The sequence below is a fragment of the Podarcis pityusensis genome (assembly GCF_964106645.2).
Source record: "Podarcis pityusensis genome assembly, chromosome: 13".
Taxonomy (NCBI): Eukaryota; Metazoa; Chordata; class Lepidosauria; order Squamata; family Lacertidae; genus Podarcis; species Podarcis pityusensis.
Genome location: NC_138038.1, coordinates 33,655,219 through 33,677,362, shown reverse-complemented (window position 1 = coordinate 33,677,362; position 22,144 = coordinate 33,655,219). Strand labels below are relative to the sequence as shown.

General features: G+C 44.0%; 1 protein-coding gene across 1 annotated transcript in view; it reads right to left on the bottom strand.

Annotated features, from left to right (window-relative positions):
* Positions 1-553: 553 nt before the first annotated feature.
* Positions 554-22,144, bottom strand: part of LOC308460870 (vomeronasal type-2 receptor 26-like) — a gene marked incomplete at both ends in the record, with an annotated part of 35,044 nt that continues 13,453 nt past the window's right edge. Inside the window, 4 exons of the mRNA XM_080977404.1 lie at positions 554-1,455; positions 3,238-3,364; positions 4,171-4,398; positions 6,651-7,232. Coding sequence (XP_080833530.1) covers positions 554-1,455; positions 3,238-3,364; positions 4,171-4,398; positions 6,651-7,232 — 1,839 coding nt within the window. The remainder of the gene's footprint in view (positions 1,456-3,237; positions 3,365-4,170; positions 4,399-6,650; positions 7,233-22,144) is intronic.

Below are 22,144 nucleotides of genomic sequence, written 5' to 3'. Positions count from 1 at the left end.
TTTTATAATTGTGAATTAAGACCAGATACAGATTTGCTTATAAGTAAATTTTGGTAAGAATTGCTCCGAGTCTCCAAACTAACATATACTACAAGAGAATAATGTGTGTGTACAATGTACTGTTATTATTGTATTCCTAAAAACAAATGCCAAAGCATTTTTCCAAATGAATTTTCAGCTAGGGATTTTTGGAAACTAGAAACATTTATAAGGGAGCTGCTGAACACGTGTGAAAATATTCTCCTCTACATGCAGAGAAAAACACAGATTATAGCAAAGGACAGGTTTATTATTTCTTTAGTTTTTCTTCCTTATTATTATTATTAGCTGTTCCATGTTGTTCAACTCAGGCCTCAGCAAAAGTATATAACATTTTGGGAGAAAGATGCAACCCAAGGCTGGAGGCTAAGATAGAGAGGATCTCCACAGCTAGCATGTATTTTCCCTTGGTGCTCAGGCAACTGTTGAGTTGGTCTTTACCAATATTCTGTGGTACACAAACACATCTCCTGTATTGGGTACAAATTATAGCAAAGGACACTTATTAAATTCTTCAGGCTTTTCTTCTTATTAGTTGTTCCCTGTTGTTCAGTTCAGGCCTCAACACAATAATATAACATTTAGGAAAAAAGATGCAACCCATCAACCCAGCACTGGAGGCTAAGATAGAGAAGATCTCCACAGCAACCATGTATTTTCCCTTGGTGCTCAGGTACGATGGAATAAAGGACAGCCAAACACTGCAAAAGACCAACATGCTAAAAGTGATAAACTTGGCTTCATTGAAACTGTCGGGTAATGTCCGGGCAAGGAAAGCAACAGTGAAACAGATAATTGCCAGAAAACCCATATAGCTAACAACACAGTAAAACATAGTCACAGACCCCTCATTACATTCTAGTATAATTTCTTCTGCCATTGAGTGACTGTCAAAATCTGGAAATGGGGGAGAGGTTCCTAGCCATACAGTACAGATCCCTGCCTGAACAAAGCAGCAGGAAAAAACAATAGTGTTGGCCAGTCCCTTCCCCACAAAGGTTCTCACCCTAGATCCTGGTTTGGTGGCCATGAAAGCCAAAACCACTGTAATGGTTTTTGCCAATACACAAGAAACAGCCACTGAGAAGATGATGCCAAAAGTGGTTTGTCGGAGGAGACATGTTACCTTCTGAGGTTGGCCTATAAATAGCAATGCACAAAGGAAGCAGAGCAGGAGGGAGATGAGGAGAGTGTAGGTGATGTTCCTGTTGTTTGCAATGACAATAGGAGTGTCATGGTGCTTCATAAATGTACCCAGCCCCAGAGCTGTGATCAGAGAAAAGGAAAGAGAAAAACAGGCTAAACTGATGCCCAAAGGTTCTCCATAAGACAAGAAGCTTCTACTCTTGGGAATGCATGCATCTCGATTCTTGCTTGGATAGTCTTCATCTAAGCATTTATTACATTCAGCTGTATCTGGAAAAAGAAATATGAGGTCTTGATCCCAGTTACATGCCACAAATATCAACAACATGCTGAAATTGTTCCTCTCTCTCAAATCAAATGTCTCCTTTCAGTTCAGAGAATACATATTAGTGCTGGCACTATAGATTGTGGCACAGGTTGGTTTAACTTGTTTAGAACGAATGTAGACATAAAGCAGCATTTTTTCTAAAAAGATGTGGTAAACCTGCTGACAGGAAGCCATGTTAAATTTGGCTCACATCCCAGGTTTATGCAGGAACTGGGGTGGCTTGTAAGGTTATAGGCTATTCACCCTCACAGTTGTTGAATGTATAGTTTTGGTGCATGCTGCAGGTAGCAGAAGAGTTGACCAGTTCCCCTTCAATTACAAAAGAACCACAAGCCCTTTGTCATTCTTACTGGATAAATGTATCCAGAATACCCAAAGGCCAGTGTTCAGAAAAACACACACAAAACATGACAGATTATGTCCAATTCTAAAGCTTCTTTCCAGCCCTTGCAAAAGATTTCATCCAAATTTAAATAGTAAAGAAAAGCAGTCATGAGGTATGCATAGTCTGACATGTTTGTTCCTGTGGATCACAGATCTTCTGTGCACCTTTAGCTCCCTATATAGTTGTCAATACAAAGATCCCTTTTGAAATTAAGTGGAAAAGTTAGAAATTATTATTGTTATTATCACTATTCATTTATTCATCGCCTTCTACATACGTGTCTCAAGTAAAACAGTTTAAAACACCACAAAAACAAACAAGTTTAAAAAACCTGAAACAATTCAATACAGAACTGACACCCATGGCATTCAAAAACCTATAGAAACCCATTCATCCAGTTGGGAAAACCTGACAGAACAAAAAAATAAAAAAAAATCAATTGTTAACAGAAAATGCAGATAGTACCTGTCAAATCTTGACCATAATGCTAGTCCATGTAAGAGGGACAGCCACCATAAAAGCCCTACTTTGAGTTAGTGTGGTACAAGCATCTGATATCTTTGGAACTGCTACAAGGAGTTTTCCCACAGACCCCAGTGCCCGGTTAGGTATGTAAGGAATAAGGGGTCTTACAAGTAACCTTGGCCGGAGCTACATATGGCATCAGATGCTAGTACCGAAACCATGGTCAGGGCCATATTTAGGTTTGATGAGGCCCTAAGCTACTGGAGGTGATGGGGTCCTTTATATGTCCAAACCAATGATATTTTAGGGAGCAGGCTAGCAGATGGGGCCCATTACTTACGTCATAGGAGCCTACACAACACAAAACACAGTTGCTGTATGTAGGTTTTATTTTATTTGTTTCTTATCTTATATTTTGGAAATGTATATCCAGTGTTTTTTTCTTTAATTTTTTTGGGGGGGCCCCAAGAGAGTGGGGCCCTAAGCTATAGCTTGTTTAGCTTATACATAAATCCGGCACTGATCATGGTCCTGTAGTAGGTTGGCAGCCAGCACAAATCATAGAATTGTACACTTGGAAGGAACCAAGATGGCCGTCTAGTCCAAACCCCTGCAATGCAGGAATCTTTTGCCTAACATGAGGCTCGAACCCATGACTCTGAGATTAAGAGTCTCGTGCTCTAGCAACTGAGTGCGCTCTCTCTCTCTCTCTCTCTCTCTCTCTATGTGTGTGTGTGTGTGTGTGTGTCTGTCTCATAAGTTGTGGGTCATTTACCTTCTCTAGCAACCTAGACATGGCTTAATACAAGCCTCATTTCTTTTATTTAGCAGTAACTATTGCATCTGGATCCAATCTCCTTGGTATATCTCTTACCCTTTTGATTTGAAATCTTCCCCTCTGGACATGGGATGCAGTCATAGCAGCAAGATGGCTCCCCCTCCTTCACTTTCTTCCTAAAACCGGGGTGGCAACTCTCTGTACAGACAGAAAGAGGCTGAGTCTAATCAGTAAAAAAAAGAACAGAATGAGAATCTTAAAATTCATACACTTGGAATCCAACATTTTATCCACTGAGAAAGGCAGGAACGTCTCAACCAAAGGCTAATTGTGCCAAGGGTAAAATTCTTTCTGGCACTAAAAACCAGCAGCTTCAGTTGAAGACTCTAAACCAAGGAAGAAACAGCTTGGAAATCTAGGCCATAAAGTGAGAGTGAGGCCAATAGTGATGCCAATCATACCTTTCAAAAGAACCCCTAGAACTGCAAAACAATTCTCAATATGCAGATTAAAATGTGGATTTAATTAAATATGTATTTTGAGAGAAAATAACAATTAAAACACCCATTTAAATATATAATTTGAAACTTTTTAAAATGGAACAAAAAATGAATCGGTGACATGAAGCACTAATAGAGAGATGCATTAATTCCTAGACCCAGTGTGCCCCATCTGTCCCAGCAGCTTGACTCCATTTCTCTCCCTCCCTTTTCCATTCTGTTCATCTTCACCACCTCTTCTACTGTTTCCATGTAAAGCTTTAGTTGTCTCTTCTACCTGTTTCTGTTTGCTATTGGCTTTTCCCTCTGGTCTTCTGTTGCCTCCACTATCCACACTTATTCTCACACCCTTTCCGGGTCAGCAATTAGGATGGAAATTTTTGGGTGCAGTTTGTTTCATAAGGCAAATACCAGTATTTCCACAGGTCTTTATATTTATTAAACGAACTTAAATCTTGGCATCAGGACAGATGTTCAATGCTCATTCAAAACTGGATGACTTTCTAGATAAATGTCACCTGGAATCTACCTGGTTAAACCAGTCATGCCATGTTATCGCATCTTCATCAATGGTGAACACTCGGCCTGGCGGAGCCTGGGGATCTATTCTCCCAATTTCCACTTTGTGAAGGGATTGGTTGGGGAAAATAACACAGTTGATGACATCCAAGCCAGATATTATCTCTCCGTTCTGGTTAAAGGAAACTGTGTCTCCTGCAGTGTTGTTAAATGACATACCTCTCAGAAAGTGGTGAAGCTAAATTGAAAACAAAAAGCAAAAATATAGAAAATAGTGCATAAGCATTTACAATCTAACCCCCCCCCCCCAGTTTTCAAATTTTATTTATACTTTTCAGTTATATATTTCACTGGTTTTATACATTTCACCAATTTTACAATCATTTTAACATTTCAAAACTTGACTTCTCCACTTCTCCCCCCCTTTCTGCGGTTCCTTAAATTTATTTTTTAATACCCTCTGCATATCCAAATTAACTTACTTTGCTCATTTATTCATCTACTTTATATATATATGCTTATAAAACTGCAGGTTATTACAATAATCCTGCCAGTGTTCTTATCTGTTTACAATATGTCTGTAAATATTCAATAAGCCATTTGCATTCTTTTATAAAAAGTTTGTTATCTTTATTTCTTATTCTTCTGGTAAGTTTCTCCATTTCTGTGTATTCCATAAGTTTTGCATCAATTCTTCCTTTGCTGGGACTTCTGCTTCTTTCCATTTTGGACCAAGTAACATTCTTGCTGCTGTTTCTTTTCTTTTTCTTTTTCTTTTCTTTATTAGATACAGTATTTACAGTACATATACATATAAAATATACAAAGAAAAAGAAAATAAAACATAAGAAAATGAAAAAAGTAAAAGTAAATCTCATAAACAATCATTTTTGAATATACTTCATCGTAGGGGGTACGAGCCACCCACACGAATAAGTTTCTATACATTTTAGGTAGTTCTGTTTCTATAATTCCCAAAAGAAAAGCTTCCGGGTTTTTTAAACAAAGGTTATTTTAAACATTTTTTTCATTCCATTATATATCATTTCCCAGTAAGCTTTAACCTTACCACAAGACCACCACTTAAGATAAAAAGAACCATCTTTCTCTTTCCATTTCCAACACTTACTGGATTTAGATTTATACATTTTTGCCAATTTATTTGGTGTTAGATACCATCAATAGAGTGACGCGGGTGGCGCTGTGGTCTAAACCACAGAGCCTAGGGCTTGCTGATCAGAAGGCCGCGGTTTGAGGCCCCGTGACGGGGTGAGTTCAAAAGCACATCAAAGTGCAAGTAGATGTATAGGTACCACTCCAGCAGGAAGGTAAATGGTGTTTCCGTGCGCTGCTCTGGTTCACCAGAAGCCGCTTAGTCATGCTGGCCACATGACCCGGAAGTTGTCTGTGGACAAACGCCGGCTCCCTCAGCCAGTAAAGCAAGATTAGTGCTGCAACCCCACAGTCGTCTGAGTCTGGACTTAATGGTCAGGGGTCCCTTTACCTTTAGATATCATCAATATACACTGGTACCTAGGGTTACATATGCTTCAGGTTACATACGCTTCAGGTTACAGACTCTGCTAATCCAGAAATAGTACCTCAAGTTAAGAACTTTGCTTCAGGATGAGAACAGAAATTGTGCTCTGGAGGCACAGCGGCGGCGGGAGGCCCCATTAGCTAAAGTGGTGCTTCAGGTTAAGAACAGTTTCAGGTTAAGAACGGACCTCTGGAACGAATTAAGTACTTAACCCGAGGTACCACGGTATCATTTTCATATAATTTCCCCTTAAACCATAACATGCTGTAAATTTTATATTTACAAGCTAAAGCCTAATGGGGAAGGGGAGACAATGAATGAGTTAATATATTAGTGGGTGTATGTTTTTGAGTGAGACAGGGAAAGAGATTCAATTGGTGTAGAAAAATGTGTGAATAAATGTCCGCATGCATATCTATATGGTCAGTGCATGTGTATATGTGAATGTGTGTTTGTGAGGTGGTGCAGTCCACTACTAGCTCCAACCATGCCCACTGTCATTTTTGCCCTAGCTACTGCTGGAATGAAATTCTAGGATATTTAGCCATGAGGAAATGAAGTCTTCAAACAGAAAAAAAGATTTGCCATCCCCATTCTAATGCTACCAGTAGAATAATGCTGTGGGCAATTTCAAATAATTTCAATTTCAAATAATAAAATGGAGGGGATATGTACTCATCCTTTGATGTACTCATCAAAAATATTTCATGAAATGTTACTACATAAATCAGCAATACTATCATTACATGCTGCAACAGAATGATATGATTATCCCTCTGTAAATAATTCATACATTGATTTCACAGACCTCAAAGAGGACATCAGAATGCCTGACTGAATAGGGCTTATCTCTACTTTCTAGTTGCCTGGAAAAGAAGGAAGAGGAAAATGTCCGTAGAGGAAGAGTTGGAAAGAATGTAACGCCCACTTGAGGTGGTCTACTCCTTTACCTGCCAAAATTGTTGCTTCCAAAGCTTTTGCCTTCCTCTATTCATCCTTTGGGAATGTTTGAGTCTTGCTAAGGACATGGCATGTAAAGCATGGGCCAAGGCAAAGACAGCATTGTAGATGCTGTAGCTTTGACCTTGCACTGTCATTTCAAAGAGAGACGCAGGAAGGTTCTCTACCTTCTCCATTCCTGTGCAGATATCCCCCACCACTTCATCCAGAATGCGATGGGGAAATACACAGCCAAAGGCATGTTGCCAGAAATCCCAGATGAAATCATCATCTTCTGCATTGAAGGGGTTTCTGCCCTCAACGTATTGATGAAATCCTGGTAGATTATTGGAATGAATTCTGAAGGCTATAGCACCATTGAATATAGTTGCATCCCAATCCCGCTGAAAGGTCAATGAAATGAACTCCATTTGAGCTGTGGTTATCCATACTTTACTTTTTACTTTATTTGATATTTGTTCTAATTTTGATAGATATGGAAGCCATCTAAAAAATACAAAGGAATAAGCTTCTCCATAGACTACCACTACATTGGCGTTGCTGCTCATCACTTTATCATGTATGTTTGCCCCCTGTTCCATCATGGCAAGACCATCAATGAGAAAACTATGTTTGGGGACTCTTTCTATAAAGGCAAAACAGATGCCACTCTGGGAGAAGAGTGGGAGCACATTTTGTACAAAACTTTCTCCATTGTCATTATCCATCACAGTGATTCCAATCCATGTCCACCTGAAATACAGAAGCAAAGAGAGAATTCCTGCAAACTGGTGGCCTTCCTGGGGTGCCATCTGATAGAAAGGAATCCGTGGGGTTTTATCATTCATCACTGGAGCGGGGCCATATATGAGCTAAAGAGAAATGGGTAGGAAAGATAATTATAACCATAAGTGGTTCTATGCAGCGGGATTTGTGGTGTGGGGTGTGGGACAGGTTGGGCACAAGCAGTTAATGCCAGCCCCAACTTCAACTTAGGGAATTATGTTTGTCCTAACAGCCAGCCCTAGAGTCTAAGGCTGCTGTTGCTGAATGCCATGCTAGTTCTGAGTAAGGCCTCTCTCATCAGTGATTTGATTATTGAGGATCTGCCCTATATCTTCCTCTGTTGAAGACAGTTGCAAAGAATTCATTCAGTTTCTCTACAATTTCCTTATCCTACTTTAGCACACCTTTGACTCTCTAGTCATCCAAGCATCTGCCTGCTTCCCAAGATAGTCTCCTGCTACTAATATATTAAAATAATGTATTATTGTTGGTCTTAAATGTAACAACAGGCTCTGGTCCATTGAATGGACAAGACCAATAGTGGGTCCAACAGTTGAGAAGGTGGTTTCCTCACATGGTGTAGAGGGAAGTGAGAGGCAGATGTAACCCATCAACCTGGGGAGGTAGCCCATCTAGGAGAAGGAAAACTCTGGTGTGCAACCTCCACTGCCTTGCTGGATATCTTCAGGATAAGGTTCTCTCCTCAAACAGGTAGAACTTATCCATATTTAACTTTTGCCCCACACTTTCTAGGCAGAGGTCCACACTTTCCCAGTCTGTGTCCAAGCACTCCCCCCCCCGCCCACTTGCTCAAGAAAAACTCAATATTTACAGCTGAATCAGAGCCAACAGCAAAGTGCTTTTTCCATAGATTCCATGGATTCCCAGTTTCTTTGAGTAAAGAGCAGGTTTTCACGGGGAAACAAGCTCTCAGACACAGACCTAGAAAGCCCAGACCTGTTCATAGAAATATGGAACAACGATAAGTGTAGATGAGCCCTTAATTATGTTTTGAACTATTTTGGTGTTACTTCGGTGAAAATTAACCTCCACTTTATGAATGGGTCTGCTTCCCAGTCTTCAAAATGGTCAGTCCATGGTTGGCACGAACAATTGCTTCACATGATACCCCATTCATTATTATTGGATGTCAGCAATATAGACAAAGAATTAACAACTTGGCACATTGGAAACAATGAATAAGATGTCCATTTGAACATGGCCTGCAATAATGAAAGACATGCTTTCTGTTTCCAGATCTTTGACTACCCATGTAAATGTAGTACTGATTTGCAGTTAAACTTTATGAATGTCATGTGGTTTTTCTCATTTGCAAATGAACTATGAATATATTTTTTCTTAGTCTCAGTGTGCTTTGCAAAAGAAGCAAAGAAAGATAATGGTTGATCTGATTACTTCCAATGTATGTATTTCTGTCTCTAAACTATAAAATACAATCTGCAAGAAAGAATGAAAATAGTATGAATTTTTAATATTCCCCACAGAAAACCAGGCACAGATGTCCTACCTGTGGAATCTTATAAATATCCAAGATAGTTGCCACATGAAGGGAGATTTGTGCATCCAGACCACCGATGACAGCTGTCAGATTATTTTGGATGCTACATATATAGTTGGGTAAAAATTTCTCCAGTGTGAATAAAAGTAGCATTGTGGCATGATATGTTTTCCTTGCATCAGCATAGCTGTCATAGATGTTGAAGCCCAAGGTGATATTTGGTAATAGCTGAGGGTTTTCATTGATTTCCTTTACTGCAAATGTCAAGGCCAGGATGAACTGGTAACTCTTGGGCACCACTCTAGAATAAGAATAGTGTATTTTATCAGAAGAGTGTTCTACACCTGTTGCACAACCCAAAAGGTAATTCCAAAGCAATCCCTTTGAATCCATTGGTGCTCAATCCCATAAGCATTGGTATAACATTTTAAGATTGAGATTCTGTGCAGAATTACCTTTAAGCAAACCCAAAGAACACTATGGGATTTACTTTACTTTCTGCATCTGTATCTCATTATTATTAAAATATTTTGAAGGCAGTCTTTAGTTTAAGGTGGCCTATGCAAAGATAATGGAAACAAGAAGCACCAACCATGAAACACATCAAGCATTTTGTGAAGATGCTTTCACTGAAAATAAGCTAGAGAACAAAATGAAAATCAAAAAGAAATAATCTTTTTAATATCATGCGTTAGGAACACAAGAAAGTGATGGTGGTGGTGGCGACATTTGTAAACTGAAGGATTATTGCTTTGTATATCAGGTGACATAAATAAAATAGGTTACATCTGAATAATGGAAATCATAAATCTCCTCTAATATGATGAGAATGATGTTTCCAAAAAGTCAAAATTCAGGTTACATTGACTTTTACAGAGAAAGGGCTGCCAGAATTATGAATTTGGATCCATGAAAATTCTTTGGCTGATGGTAGCACTGAGATGTAGTTCATTTCCCCAAATTGCCAATGAGCACTACCCTTAAAAAATCAGTTGTGGATTTTGGGGAAGGCTCAACTGGGCACACATACCCTCCAACCTTTTCCAGCAGAAAATCAGGATGGATGTTAGCTGGCTCGTTGGCTGGCTCACGCAGGAGAATGGCACCAAAAGATGTGTGAATCTGCTGGCTGCCTCTCCTGTGACAGCCCCTACCTGGAAGCTGCTTGCTCTCTTCCCTCCTCATTCTTTTCCTCCTCCTGCGCATCACACCGCCATGACAGCAGCAATGGCTTGGACAGTGGCAGAGAGTGGCAAGCAAGAGCATGCCATGTGTCTGCTGCCTCTGCTCCTGCAGGGAACTGCCTCTCCTACACACAAAAGTTCCATTTCATGAAGGTCCCTCTGCTAAGTGCAAGTGCAAGTGGCAAGCGCCGGCTCATCTTTCTCCCATTATCGGTGGAGGGAAAACAGGATATTCTCTGATGAAATCAGAATTTGGGATTGCTTCTGTAATTCACTGAATGTCTCAGAAAATAGGGATACTTGACTGGCATGGGGTATATCCTTTGTTTCCAGATATTTGTGGATTCTACCCCAGCAGCTTCAGTTTAAAGAGACTCTTAGTGAGCAGGACAAGGAAAGGTCTCACTGAACTATTGCAGATATTAATATTGGATACATAAAAACTGAATCCTTTTCAAATAAAAATTGTCCAGAGCCATAAATACGATTTAAAGCTTTACTAACCAGGACTTCCTAAAAATGGGTACTAAACAGTCAATGATACATCCAGAAAGTTGAATAAAGCATATGGTTCATACAGGATACAAAATATGCAACTAGAACAGTAAATCTCTTTGCTGGAACAAAGGTACATACAGATGAGATATATCTATAATATATATGTTGCAATACGGCATTACTCCTATAATTTTTGTGTTTTCAAAGCTGATTTACTGAGGAACTCGTTTTACTGGTTTACTGTAATCATCTCATTATTATGTACTATAAAATAATATGTTTAGTGATCCATTTTTTGTTAGTCTTGTCATGTTTTATTATTTAACAACAAAATAAATGAAATAAATCAAGTTCTTACGCAAACTCTTCAGGCAATGCTGGTGGGGGTTCTTCAGTGAATAGTGCTGAACTGGAAATGAAACCACCATAAGAAGCAATGTGTCCAATGATAAAATTTCCTGACTGATGATACACGTGAAGTGGATGGTGTAGGTACCAAACCCTGCATTTAACAATGTGAGCTATCAATGCCATGTGAGGAAACAGCACCAGCAGCAAGGCCACTAAAACAACCATCATAAGTAAAAGGGCAGATTTTCAATCTACACACAGATTCCCCCAGTTCCCCTCTCTTGCTCTAAACAGTGCTGGGTTTCTTTATAACATCCTTCACAGCCTCTCCTATTAGTTTTGCTTGTGGCTACTGAAATTCCACAAGAGGTTGGACAATCCAGTATAATTAACTGGTTTTGATAATTATAGACGAAGGTAATCACCTGTTCAAATCTGGGTATTTCTTGTGGAAATTGGTGAAGAAACATGTTTGCAACATCTGGAATGAAATGTTCTTTCCCACAGATATAGAGATCCATGGGGGGGGGGGGCACACCAGGCATTGCTGTATTCTACAACTACAGACAAAATTAACATGTTTGATAATAAGACTGGTCATCTCACCATTTGTTCTTGACAATGGTAATCTGTAGAATGAAAAGTTGACCTAGGCTGCTCAAATCACAATCCATATACATGTACAGGTTTTCGCTTTCGTCATAGCAACCATCACAACTTTGGAAGATATGGCATTGGGCTGGATTCTTAGTCACAGGGCTACCCTGTCAGAGGGGTCCAGGAGCAGTGACTCTGGGAGTCCACTGGGGGACCGATGGGCCAGTACACCTCCCCCAGTGGTGGCCTGTGTGAGGTTGTCGCATCCAATCTGTGTTGGAGGTGACTCCCCAATGCAAGTTTGACCCCACCAGGTTCCTATCAAGTAACAAGGGAGCTACCTGATGCTGGATACATGCTCAATGCCTTAGTCAATATAAGAGACCCACAGCAAAAAAAAAAAGGACCATAGGAATAATTACAGATGAAATTAGCATGTTTGATAATAAGGCTCAACAAAATGTCCTTGACAATCAGTAGAATGAAAAGTTGCCATAGACTGCTCAAATCACAATCCATACACCCTACAAGGAAACGGTTCTTTCAGTCCCACTTGTTATCAGTATAATAATAATAATAATAATAATAATAATAATAATAATAATTTATTTATACCCTGCCCATCTGGCTGGGCCTCCCCAGCCACTCTGGGCAGCTTCCATAGAAACCAAAAATACACTAAAATATCACACATTAAAAACTTCCCTGAACAGATGTCTTCTGAATGTCAGGTAGTTGTTTATCGCTTTGACATCTGCTGGAAGGGCGTTTCACAGGGTGGGTGCCACTACCGAGAAGGCCCTCTTCCTGGTTCCCTGTAACCTCACTTCTCACAATGAGGGAACCGCCAGAAGGCCCTCAGCGCTGGACCTCAGCATCCGGGCAGAATGATGGGGGTGGAGACGCTCCTTCAGGTATACTGGACCGAGGCCGTTTAGGGCTTTAAAGGTCAGCACCAACACTTTGAATTGTGCTCGGAAACGTACTGGGAGCCAATGTAGGTCTTTCAAGACCGGTGTTATATGGTCTCGGCGGCCGCCCCCAGTCACCAGTCTAGCTGCCGCATTCTGGATTAGTTGTAGTTTCCGAGTCACCTTCAAAGATAGCCCCAGATAGAGCGCATCACAGTAGTCTAAGCGGGAGATAACCAGAGCATGCACCACTCTGGTGAGACAGTCCACAGGCAAATAGGGTCTCAGCCTACGTACCAGATGGAGCTGGTAAACAGCTGCCCTGGACACAGATTTGACCTGTGCCTCCATGGACAGCTGTGAGTCCAAAATGACTCCCAGGCTGCGCACCTGGTCCTTCAGGGGCACAGTTACCCCATTCAGGACCAGGGAATCCTCCACACCTGCCCGCCTCCTGTCCCCGCAAAACAGTACTTCTGTCTTGTCAGGATTCAACCTCAATCTGTTAGCCGCCATCCATCCTCCAACCGCCTCCAGACACTCACACAGGACCTTCACCGCCTTCACTGGTTCTGATTTAAAAGAGAGGTAGAGCTGGGTATCATCCGCATACTGATGAACACCCAGCCCAAACCTCCTGATGATCTCTCCCAGCGGCTGCATGTAAATGTTGAAAAGCATGGGGGAGAGGACAGAACCCTGAGGCACCCCACAAGTGAGATCCCAGGGGTCTGAACACTCATCCCCCACCACCACTTTCTGAACATGGCCCAGGAGGAAGGAGCGGAACCACTGTATGACAGTGCCCCCAGCTCCCAGCCCCTCAAGACGGTCCAGAAGGATGTTATGGTCGATGGTATCAAACGCCGCTGAGAGATCCAGCAGAACTAGGAAACAGCTCTCACCTTTGTCCCTAGCCCGCAGGAGATCATCAACCAGTGCGACCAAGGCAGTTTCAGTCCCATGATGAGGCCTGAATCCTGACTGGAAGGGATGCAAATGGTCCGCTTCTTCCAGGCGTGCCTGGAGTTGTTCAGCAACCACTTGCTTAATCACCTTGCCCAAGAATGGAAGATTTGAGACTGGGCGATAGTGGGCCATCGTGGCCGCATCTAAAGATTTTTTTTTAAGAAGCGGTTTAATAACCGCCTCTTTCAGCGGGTCTGGGAAGGCTCCCTCACGGAGGGAAGCATTCACCACCCCACGAAGCCCATTACCCAGCCCTTCCCAGCTAGCTTTTATAAGCCAGGATGGGCAAGGATCCAGGAGACAGGTGGTTGGTTTCACTCGTCCAAGCAGCCTGTCCACATACTCGGAGGTAACAGATTGGAACTGATCCCACTCAACTTGACTAGACAAAACTCTAGCACTCTCCCGCCCTGGCCCTGCTCCCACGGTGGAGTCTACTTCTTCCCGAATCTGAGCGATTTTATCTGCAAAAAAACTTTGCAAAATCATTGCAGGAGAACATGTGGCCCGTACTGGGCCCCGATGTTGCAGGTGGTTCCACTAAATTGTGAACCACCTGAAAAAGTCTCCTGCTGCTGTTTTCTGCAGATGCAATAGAGGCGGTGAAGAAATTCTTCTTCGCCTTCGCTATCTCCACTTGGTAGGCTCGGCGTTGAGCTCTAACCTGTGTCTGGTCAGATTCGGAATGAGTTATTCGTCACCGGCACTCTAGCCGTCTCAACGATTGTTTCATTGCCCTCAGATCCATGGAAAACCATGGGGCTGTCCGGGCTCCATGCAATCGGAGAGGGCGCTTCGGAGCCAAACAGTCAATATCCCTGGTTAACTCCACATTCCAGCGGGCCACCAGGGAATCAGCCGAAAGGCCATCAACATGGGATAAAGCATCCCCTACCACTCTCTGGAAACCATTTGGATCCATTAAGTGGTGGGGGCAGACCATCGAAATTGGTCCCACCTCCCTGCAGAGGGGATGGGTCGCAGAGAAGTCCAGTTGCACCAGGAAGTGGTCTGACCATGGCACTTCTTTCGTTTCGCTTTTACTTAGTGTCAGATCACCAACATCCATAGAGGTAAACACCAGGTCTAAGGCATGTCCGCGGCTATGGGTTGGGCCAGACTTATTCAGGGACAGCCCCATGGAGGCCATGCTTTCCACGAAGTCCCGAGCGGCCCCTTGTAAGGTCGTGTCGGCATGGATGTTAAAATCCCCTAGGACGACCAAACTAGGTGTCTCCGGGAGAACATCCGCCACGACCTGAAGCAGCTCGGGCAGGGAATCCTTGGTGCAACGGGGAGGTCGGTACACCAAAAGGAATCCTGTCCTGCCCCTATTGCCCAACTTCCAGAACATGCACTCGGAAAACTGGGTCTTCCCAATAGGACGCCTGGTGCAAACTAATGACTTCCTAAAAGTCACTGCAACCCCCCTCCCCGCCCACATGACCTGGGTTGCTGTGCGTAAGAGAAACCTGGTGGACAAGCAGCGGCAAGGACAGGCCCATCTGCTTCATCCAACCAAGTCTCTGTTACACATGCCAGGTCAAGTCCTCCATCCATGATCAAGTCATAGATGGCAGTGGTCTTATGAATCATTGACCTGGCATTGCACAGCAGCACCTTCAGGTCATGTGGGTATCCCTTCCTGATTCTAGTATCCATCCGGTCAGGAACAGACCTGGAGGCAGGAATAGTCCTCAGACAACGACTAAACCTGCCTCCTCTGTAATGACATTGTCTAGTCTTAGCGTAACTCCTCCTCCTACCCGTGATCACTGACATCGGTTGTCCCAGTGCATCCCCCCCGTGGAACATGCCCCAGCCATTTTGTGGGCTGGGACCCACTCCCCGGCAGCCCTGACCGATCCCCTTAAAAACAAAATAACACCTTAAACAAACAAGCAAACAAAACCAATAAAATAATAGAAACAAAAAACTGTAAAAATTACAAAAACATCAAAATCAAAAAAATCCCCAAGCCCAACCAAACATCCATCCCACCCCCACCCCCCACATACAAAAAATTCAAAAGAAATTTTTAAAAACATTTTAAAAACACTCTGTGCCCCTCCAGCAGTAACAGCAACTGTCCTAGTGAGGCCTGTCAGGCCCCGCCCTGGGCCAGGTGGTAAGTGGCAGGAGCAGGACCCTCAGGCATTCACACAGGGGAGTCTTCCTGGGCAGCAGGCAGCAAGCAGTCCTTGTGAGGCTTCAGGCCCCGCCCTGAGCCAGGTGGTAAGTGGCAGGAGCAGGACCCTCAGGCACTCACACAGGGGAGTCTTCCTGGGCAGCAGGCAGCAAGCAGTCCTTGTGAGGCTTCAGGCCCCGCCCTGGGCCAGGTGGTAAGTGGCAGGAGCAGGACCCTCAGGCACTCACACAGGGGAGTCCTCCTGGGCAGCAGGCAGCAAGCAGTCCTTGTGAGGCTTCAGGCCCCGCCCTGGGCCAGGTGGTAAGTGGCAGGAGCAGGACCCTCAGGCACTCACACAGGGGAGTCCTCCTGGGCAGCAGGCAGCAAGCAGTCCTTGTGAGGCTTCAGGCCCCGCCCTGGGCCAGGTGGTAAGTGGCAGGAGCAGGACCCTCAGGCACTCACACAGGGGAGTCCTCCTGGGCAGCAGGCAGCAAGCAGTCCTTGTGAGGCTTCAGGCCCCGCCCTGGGCCAGGTGGTAAGTGGCAGGAGCAGGACCCTCAGGCACTCACACAGGGGAGTCCTCCTGGGCAGCAGGCAGCAAGCAGTCCTTGTGAGGCTTCAGGCCCCGCCCTGGGCCAGGTGGTAAGTGGCAGGAGCAGGACCCTCAGGCACTCACACAGGGGAGTCCTCCTGGGCAGCAGGCAGCAAGCAGTCCTTGTGAGGCTTCAGGCCCCGCCCTGGGCCAGGTGGTAAGTGGCAAGAGCAGGGCCCTCAGGCACTCACACAGGGGAGTCCTCCTGGGCAGCAGAGCAGTCCTTGTGAGGCTTCAGGCCCCGCCCTGAGCCAGGTGGTAAGTGGCAGGAGCAGGACCCTCAGGCACTCACACAGGGGAGTCCTCCTGGGCAGCAGGCAGCAAGCAGTCCTTGTGAGGCTTCAGGCCCCGCCCTGGGCCAGGTGGTAAGTGGCAAGAGCAGGGCCCTCAGGCACTCACACAGGGGAGTCCTCCTGGGCAGATAGCTGTGTTTCTTTAATTTTTATACTCAGGGTATATTGTACTTCCTGCCACAATCAGAATTCCTCAACGTGGCCCATTTTTGCTCCTGCCCATTTCCTTAAAAGCTTATAAAACCTCTATTATTATTATTATTATTATTATTATTATTATTATTAATAATAATAAAATTTTATTTATATGCTGCCCTCCCCAGCCAAAGCCGGGCTCAGAGTGGCTAACAACAGTAAAATAATACAGCAATCTAAAATCAATTCATTATAAAATCAGTTCAAATCAAATTGATGGCAACCATTGGGCTAGAGTTCTGTGAAGAATTACCAAAGGAGGGGATCAGGCTGTGCCTTGGCCAAAGTCCTGGTGGAACAGCTCTGTCTTGCAGGCCCTGTGGAAAGATGTCAAGTCCCGCAGGGCCCTAGTCTCTTGTGACAGAGTGTTCCACAGATCGGAGCCACAGCCAAAAAAGCCCTGGCTCTGGTTGAGGCAAGCCTAACCTCTCTGTGGCCTGGGACCTCCAAGGTGTTTTTGTTTGAAGACCGTACGGTCCTCCGTGGGACATACCAGGAGAGGCCGTCCCGTACATACGAGGGTCCTAGGCCATATAGGGCTTTAAAGGTTAAAACCAGCACCTTAAATCTGATCCTGTACTCCACCGGGAGCCAGTGCAGCAGGTATAGCACTGGGTGAATGTGATCCTGCAGTGAGGACCCTGTAAGGAGTTTCGCCGTGGCATTCAGCACCCGCTGGAGTTTCTGGGTCAGTTTCAACGGCAGCCCCAAGTAGAGCGAGTTACAATAATCCAGTCTGGATGTGACTGTTGAGTGGATCACAGTGGCTAGGTCAGGGCGAGAGAGGTAAGGAGTCAACTGCTTAGCTTAGCGGAGATGAAAAAATGCCGCCTTTGTTGTAGCTGCAATCTGTGCCTCCATGGAAAAGGAGGTGTCGAAGATTACACCCAAACTCTTAACGGATGGTGCTGGCACCAATTGTGCCCCCGCAAGATATGGGAGTTGCCCCCCCATCCCATATTGTCCCGACCCAGCCCAAGGACCTCTGTCTTCGAAGGATTTAACTTCAACCAGCTCCCACGTAACCATCCAGCCACAGCTTCCAAACATCTGATCAGTGTTTCTGGGGCTGAGTCAGGATGGCCATCCATCAACAGATAGAGTTGGGTGTCATCAGCATACTGATGGCAGCCCAACCCAAAACTCCAGACAAGCTGGGCAAGGGGGCACATAAAGATATTGAAAAGCATTGGGGAGAGTATCGCACCCTGTGGCACTCCACACACCAAGGAGTGGTGCGATGACAGTTACCCCCCAAGCACCATCCTCTGTCCCCGACCAGAGAGAAATGAGTGCAGCCATTGAAGGACTGTGCCCTGGATCCCCACATCAGCAAGGCAGTGGTCCAGGAGTTCGTGATCGACCATGTCAAAGGCTGCTGACAGGTCTAAAAGAATCAGCAGCCCCGACCCGCCTCGATCCAGCTGCCTACAGAGATCATCTGTTAGGACGTCCAGAGCCGTCTCAGTCCCATGGCCAGAGCGGAAGCCAGATTGAAATGGATCCAGAGCCGATGTTTCATCCAGAAACCCACCAGCTGTTCAGCAACCGCTCTCTTAATCACCTTACCCAGGAACGGAAGATTCGATACCGGGCGGTAATTGGATAGATCTAAAGGATCTAATGATGTTTTCTTTAAGAGCGGGTGCACCACTGCCTCCTTCAATTCCCCTGGGAATGTCCCGGTGCCAAGGGACAAATTGATGATATCCCCTAGGGGGGCACACACCTTGTCTGGACACGCTCTAATCAGCCAGGACGGGCATGGGTCAAGAGGACAGGTGGTGGGCTTTCCAGCTCAGAGGAGTCTGTCCACATTGGCTGGGGATATCCGGTCAAAGTGGTCCAATACTGGACCTGAGGACAGTAGAGGGGCCTCCAGTTCCATTATTGTATCCAAATTGGCAGGGAAGTCACGGCGGAGCAACAGGACCTTCTCCGCAAAAAAGCTCGCAAATGCCTCACAGCTGTGTGTTAAATTGTTATTTAAATTTGGCTGTCCCTCCAGGGACGTTAAAGACCTAATTATACTAAATAATTGTGCCGGGTGAGAGCTAGCGGATGCAATGGAGGCTGATAAGTAAGACTTCTTAGTGGCCTTCACTGCCATCTCGTAGGTTTTCATAAAGACCCTATAAGATGTTCTTGAAGCTCTGTCACAGGCACCCTGTCATACTCACTCTAGCAGTCTGAGGTCTCGCTTCATTTTTTGGAGCTTTTTGGTAAACCAGGGTGCCCAGTTTCTGTGGGGTCGCAGAGGGCGCTTAGGTGCAATCTCATCGATGGCCGCCAGGAGCCAGATATTCCAGCCCTCAACAAGCTCAGTCAATGAGTCGCCGGGGGGGGGGGGGGAGGTCCCGCAAGGCTTGACAGAATCTATCAGGGTCCATCAGCCTCTGCGGCCAAATCGGATCGCCACCTAAGCAGGGTGGGGGTGGAAAGTCAATCCTGGCTTTCAGAGTGTAGTGATCAGATCATGGCACCTTCATTGAAGGAGACATGATCACATCTATACCTGCGCCAAAGATCAAATCCAGCATGTGGCCTGCTTGATGTTTGGGGCCCGAAACAAACTGGAAGAGCCCTATTAAATGGATATTTTGTACATAAGGGAATATTTACCTTGGGTTGGCCACTGTGAAAACAAAATGGTGCACTAAATGGACCTTAACTTTAAGTACTTAATTTTCTTATACTTACTTTCTGCATTGATAATGTCATCATGCAGTGAAGTCACTAGGCAACACTGGACTTAATTTCTGCTGATGTTCTAGTCCAGGCTTCCTCAATCTCAGCCTTCCAAGTGTTTTGGGACTACAACTCCCATGATCCTTAGCTAGCAGGACCAGTGATCAGGGATGATGGGAATTGTAGTCTCAAAACATCTGGAGGGCCAAGGTTGAGGAAGCCTGTTCTAGTCTTACCTACGAATGACGATAAAGTTGTTGTCTGTTTTACTGAATTGCTTGTCCTCTATGCCTTCCATGACATGCCCTTAACCCTAGAAGCTAAAAAGAGTTTGTCAAATATTTTTTGTCTTTTAAAATAATATCTTTAATTTTTTAATTTACAAATTCCCTACTTAGTCTCCTAATTATGCAGAAACCACTCTGTTTTGCTCTGAAACCGAAAGCCACTTGAAATTTCAAGTTTGCAATCACATGGAATGATGGAAATATAAATTATAGTAGAGGACATATATGCCCAAATTCTTCTATCTTTTTTTCCTTATCAGCTGTTCCCTGTTGTTTAATTCAGGCTTTAGCACAATTATATAATATTTAGGGAAAAAGATGAAACCCAGCAACCCAGCACTAGAGGCTAAAATAGAAAAGATCTCCACAGCTACCATGTATTTTCCCTTGGTGCTCAAGTAGGTTGGAACAAATGACAACCAAACACTACAAAACACTAACATGCTAAAAGTGATGAATTTGGCTTCATTGAAACTATCAGGCAACTTCCTGGCAAGGAATGCCACAGTGAAGCTCACAACAGCCAGAAAACCCATGTAGCTCAGGACACAGCAAAACATTGGAGCTGAGCCCTCATTACATTCTAACACAATTTCATAAGTCATTGAACTCATATCAATATGTGGGAATGGTGGAGCAGTTGCCCACCACACAATACAAATGACTGCCTGAACAAAAGAGCAGAAGAGAACAATGGAGTTGGCTAGTCTCTTCCCCACCCACTTCCTCATCTTAGATCCTGGCTTGGTGGCCATGAAAGCCAGAACCACTATGATGGTTTTTGACAGCACACATGATACAGCCACTGAGAAGATGATGCCAAAAGCAGTTTGTCGGAGGAGACAGGTCACCTTCTGTGGCTTTCCAATAAACAACAAAGCAGAAAGGAAGCAGAGCAGGAGGGAGATGAGGAGAGTGTAGGTGAGACCCCTGTTGTTGGCAATGACAATGGGGGTGTCATGGTGCTTCACAAATGTTCCTACCACCAAAACTGTGGTCAAAGCAAAGGAAACTGCAAGAGATATTAAACTGATGCCTAAAGGCTCTTCATGAGACAAAAAGGTTACAGTTTTCGGTATGCAGAAATCTTGATTCTTGCTTGGATAATCTTTCTCTGCACATTTATGGCAGTCCTGCATGTCTGAAGAAAAGAAAAGAAAATGGTTTTATCTCATGAACATGGTAGAAATCTCTACTAAATGACACAACTGTCCCCCTCTGCTATTATTTTAACATCCCAGCCTCCAGTCGATAAGCTGAGAGGAAGTGGTTTCATTTCTTGAAAAGAAGTGGGAACTGAACTTGTTCCCCCATAAAAATAAGCTATGATCTTCTTTTTAAAAAGTAGTTTCATAATAACAATGGTTTATCAAATGATGACTTAATGTTAAGTGTCAACCCTGCCCAGCCATTTAACTCTGACATGATTTGTCACTGGAGTATTCTCAGAGTCTCAACTGGTCCCACACATCCAGGCTGGCTACTGGTTCCATCTAAACAGAAAGCAATATAATAGGCTTCCTGTCTCCACAGTGATGTTCCTGATTTCTGGCATTTTGGGGGGTTCTGAGTCTTGGCGTTCTCCCTCAGTTCTGAATCCTCCCATTCCGACATCCTTGCATTACATTTGTCCCCTAATGTCTGATACTTGGCTTCCTTTGGGTTGTACTATACAACCCAAAAACTTCTACATTCAGCAGCTTCATCCAAGATCCTCCTCTATCAGCATTTTAATCGCACTTCATACATGGATGAAAAGTAATCCTCTACACATTACATTGTTTTATACCAATCTTCCACTGAACAACAGCCATGCTGCATTATAAATCTATACAGTGGGTGTATATTTGCATACCTTCGTGCTCTGAAATCTTCCCCTCTGGACATGGGGTGCAATCGTAACAGCAAAATGGCTTCCCCTCCTTCACTTTCTGGCTAGAACCAGGTTGGCAACTCCCCGTACAAAGAGAGACAGGCTGTGTCTAATCCACAAATAAAAGAGATCAGTGATAATCTGGTGAATAATAAGCTTGGCATCATTAAATTTCTGGGGCATTTCTGAATATTCTTAAGGAACAAGGCATTTCAGTAAAACTTTGAATTTCGTTATTATGCATCAGTTCAGAGACCTGAAACCAACAAGTCTCATGCATGTTTTTATGCATGTTTTATTGTTAGATATGGCTTTTGCGTAACCACTTAACTAGTGGTTTTGTGATTATGTTTCTTTAGTGAAAACACTAAATGCAGTTATATCAAATCATTTTATATTTCAAGTAGACCCTAAGTAAAGAGTGCTTGAGGACCACATTTACTTCTGAGCCGCCTATCAAGAGTCTCATGCCAGTGGTGGGTGGAGCCAGAGGTAAAATTGGGTGGAGCAACACATTTAAATTTTAGCTTTGTACCATAGATTTGGTTTCCGAGCAGATATTGCCAGCAGATGCAGGAAACAGATAAATCTGAGCTGCGGTTAAACATTAACTGAATGAGATTTTATCTTTATC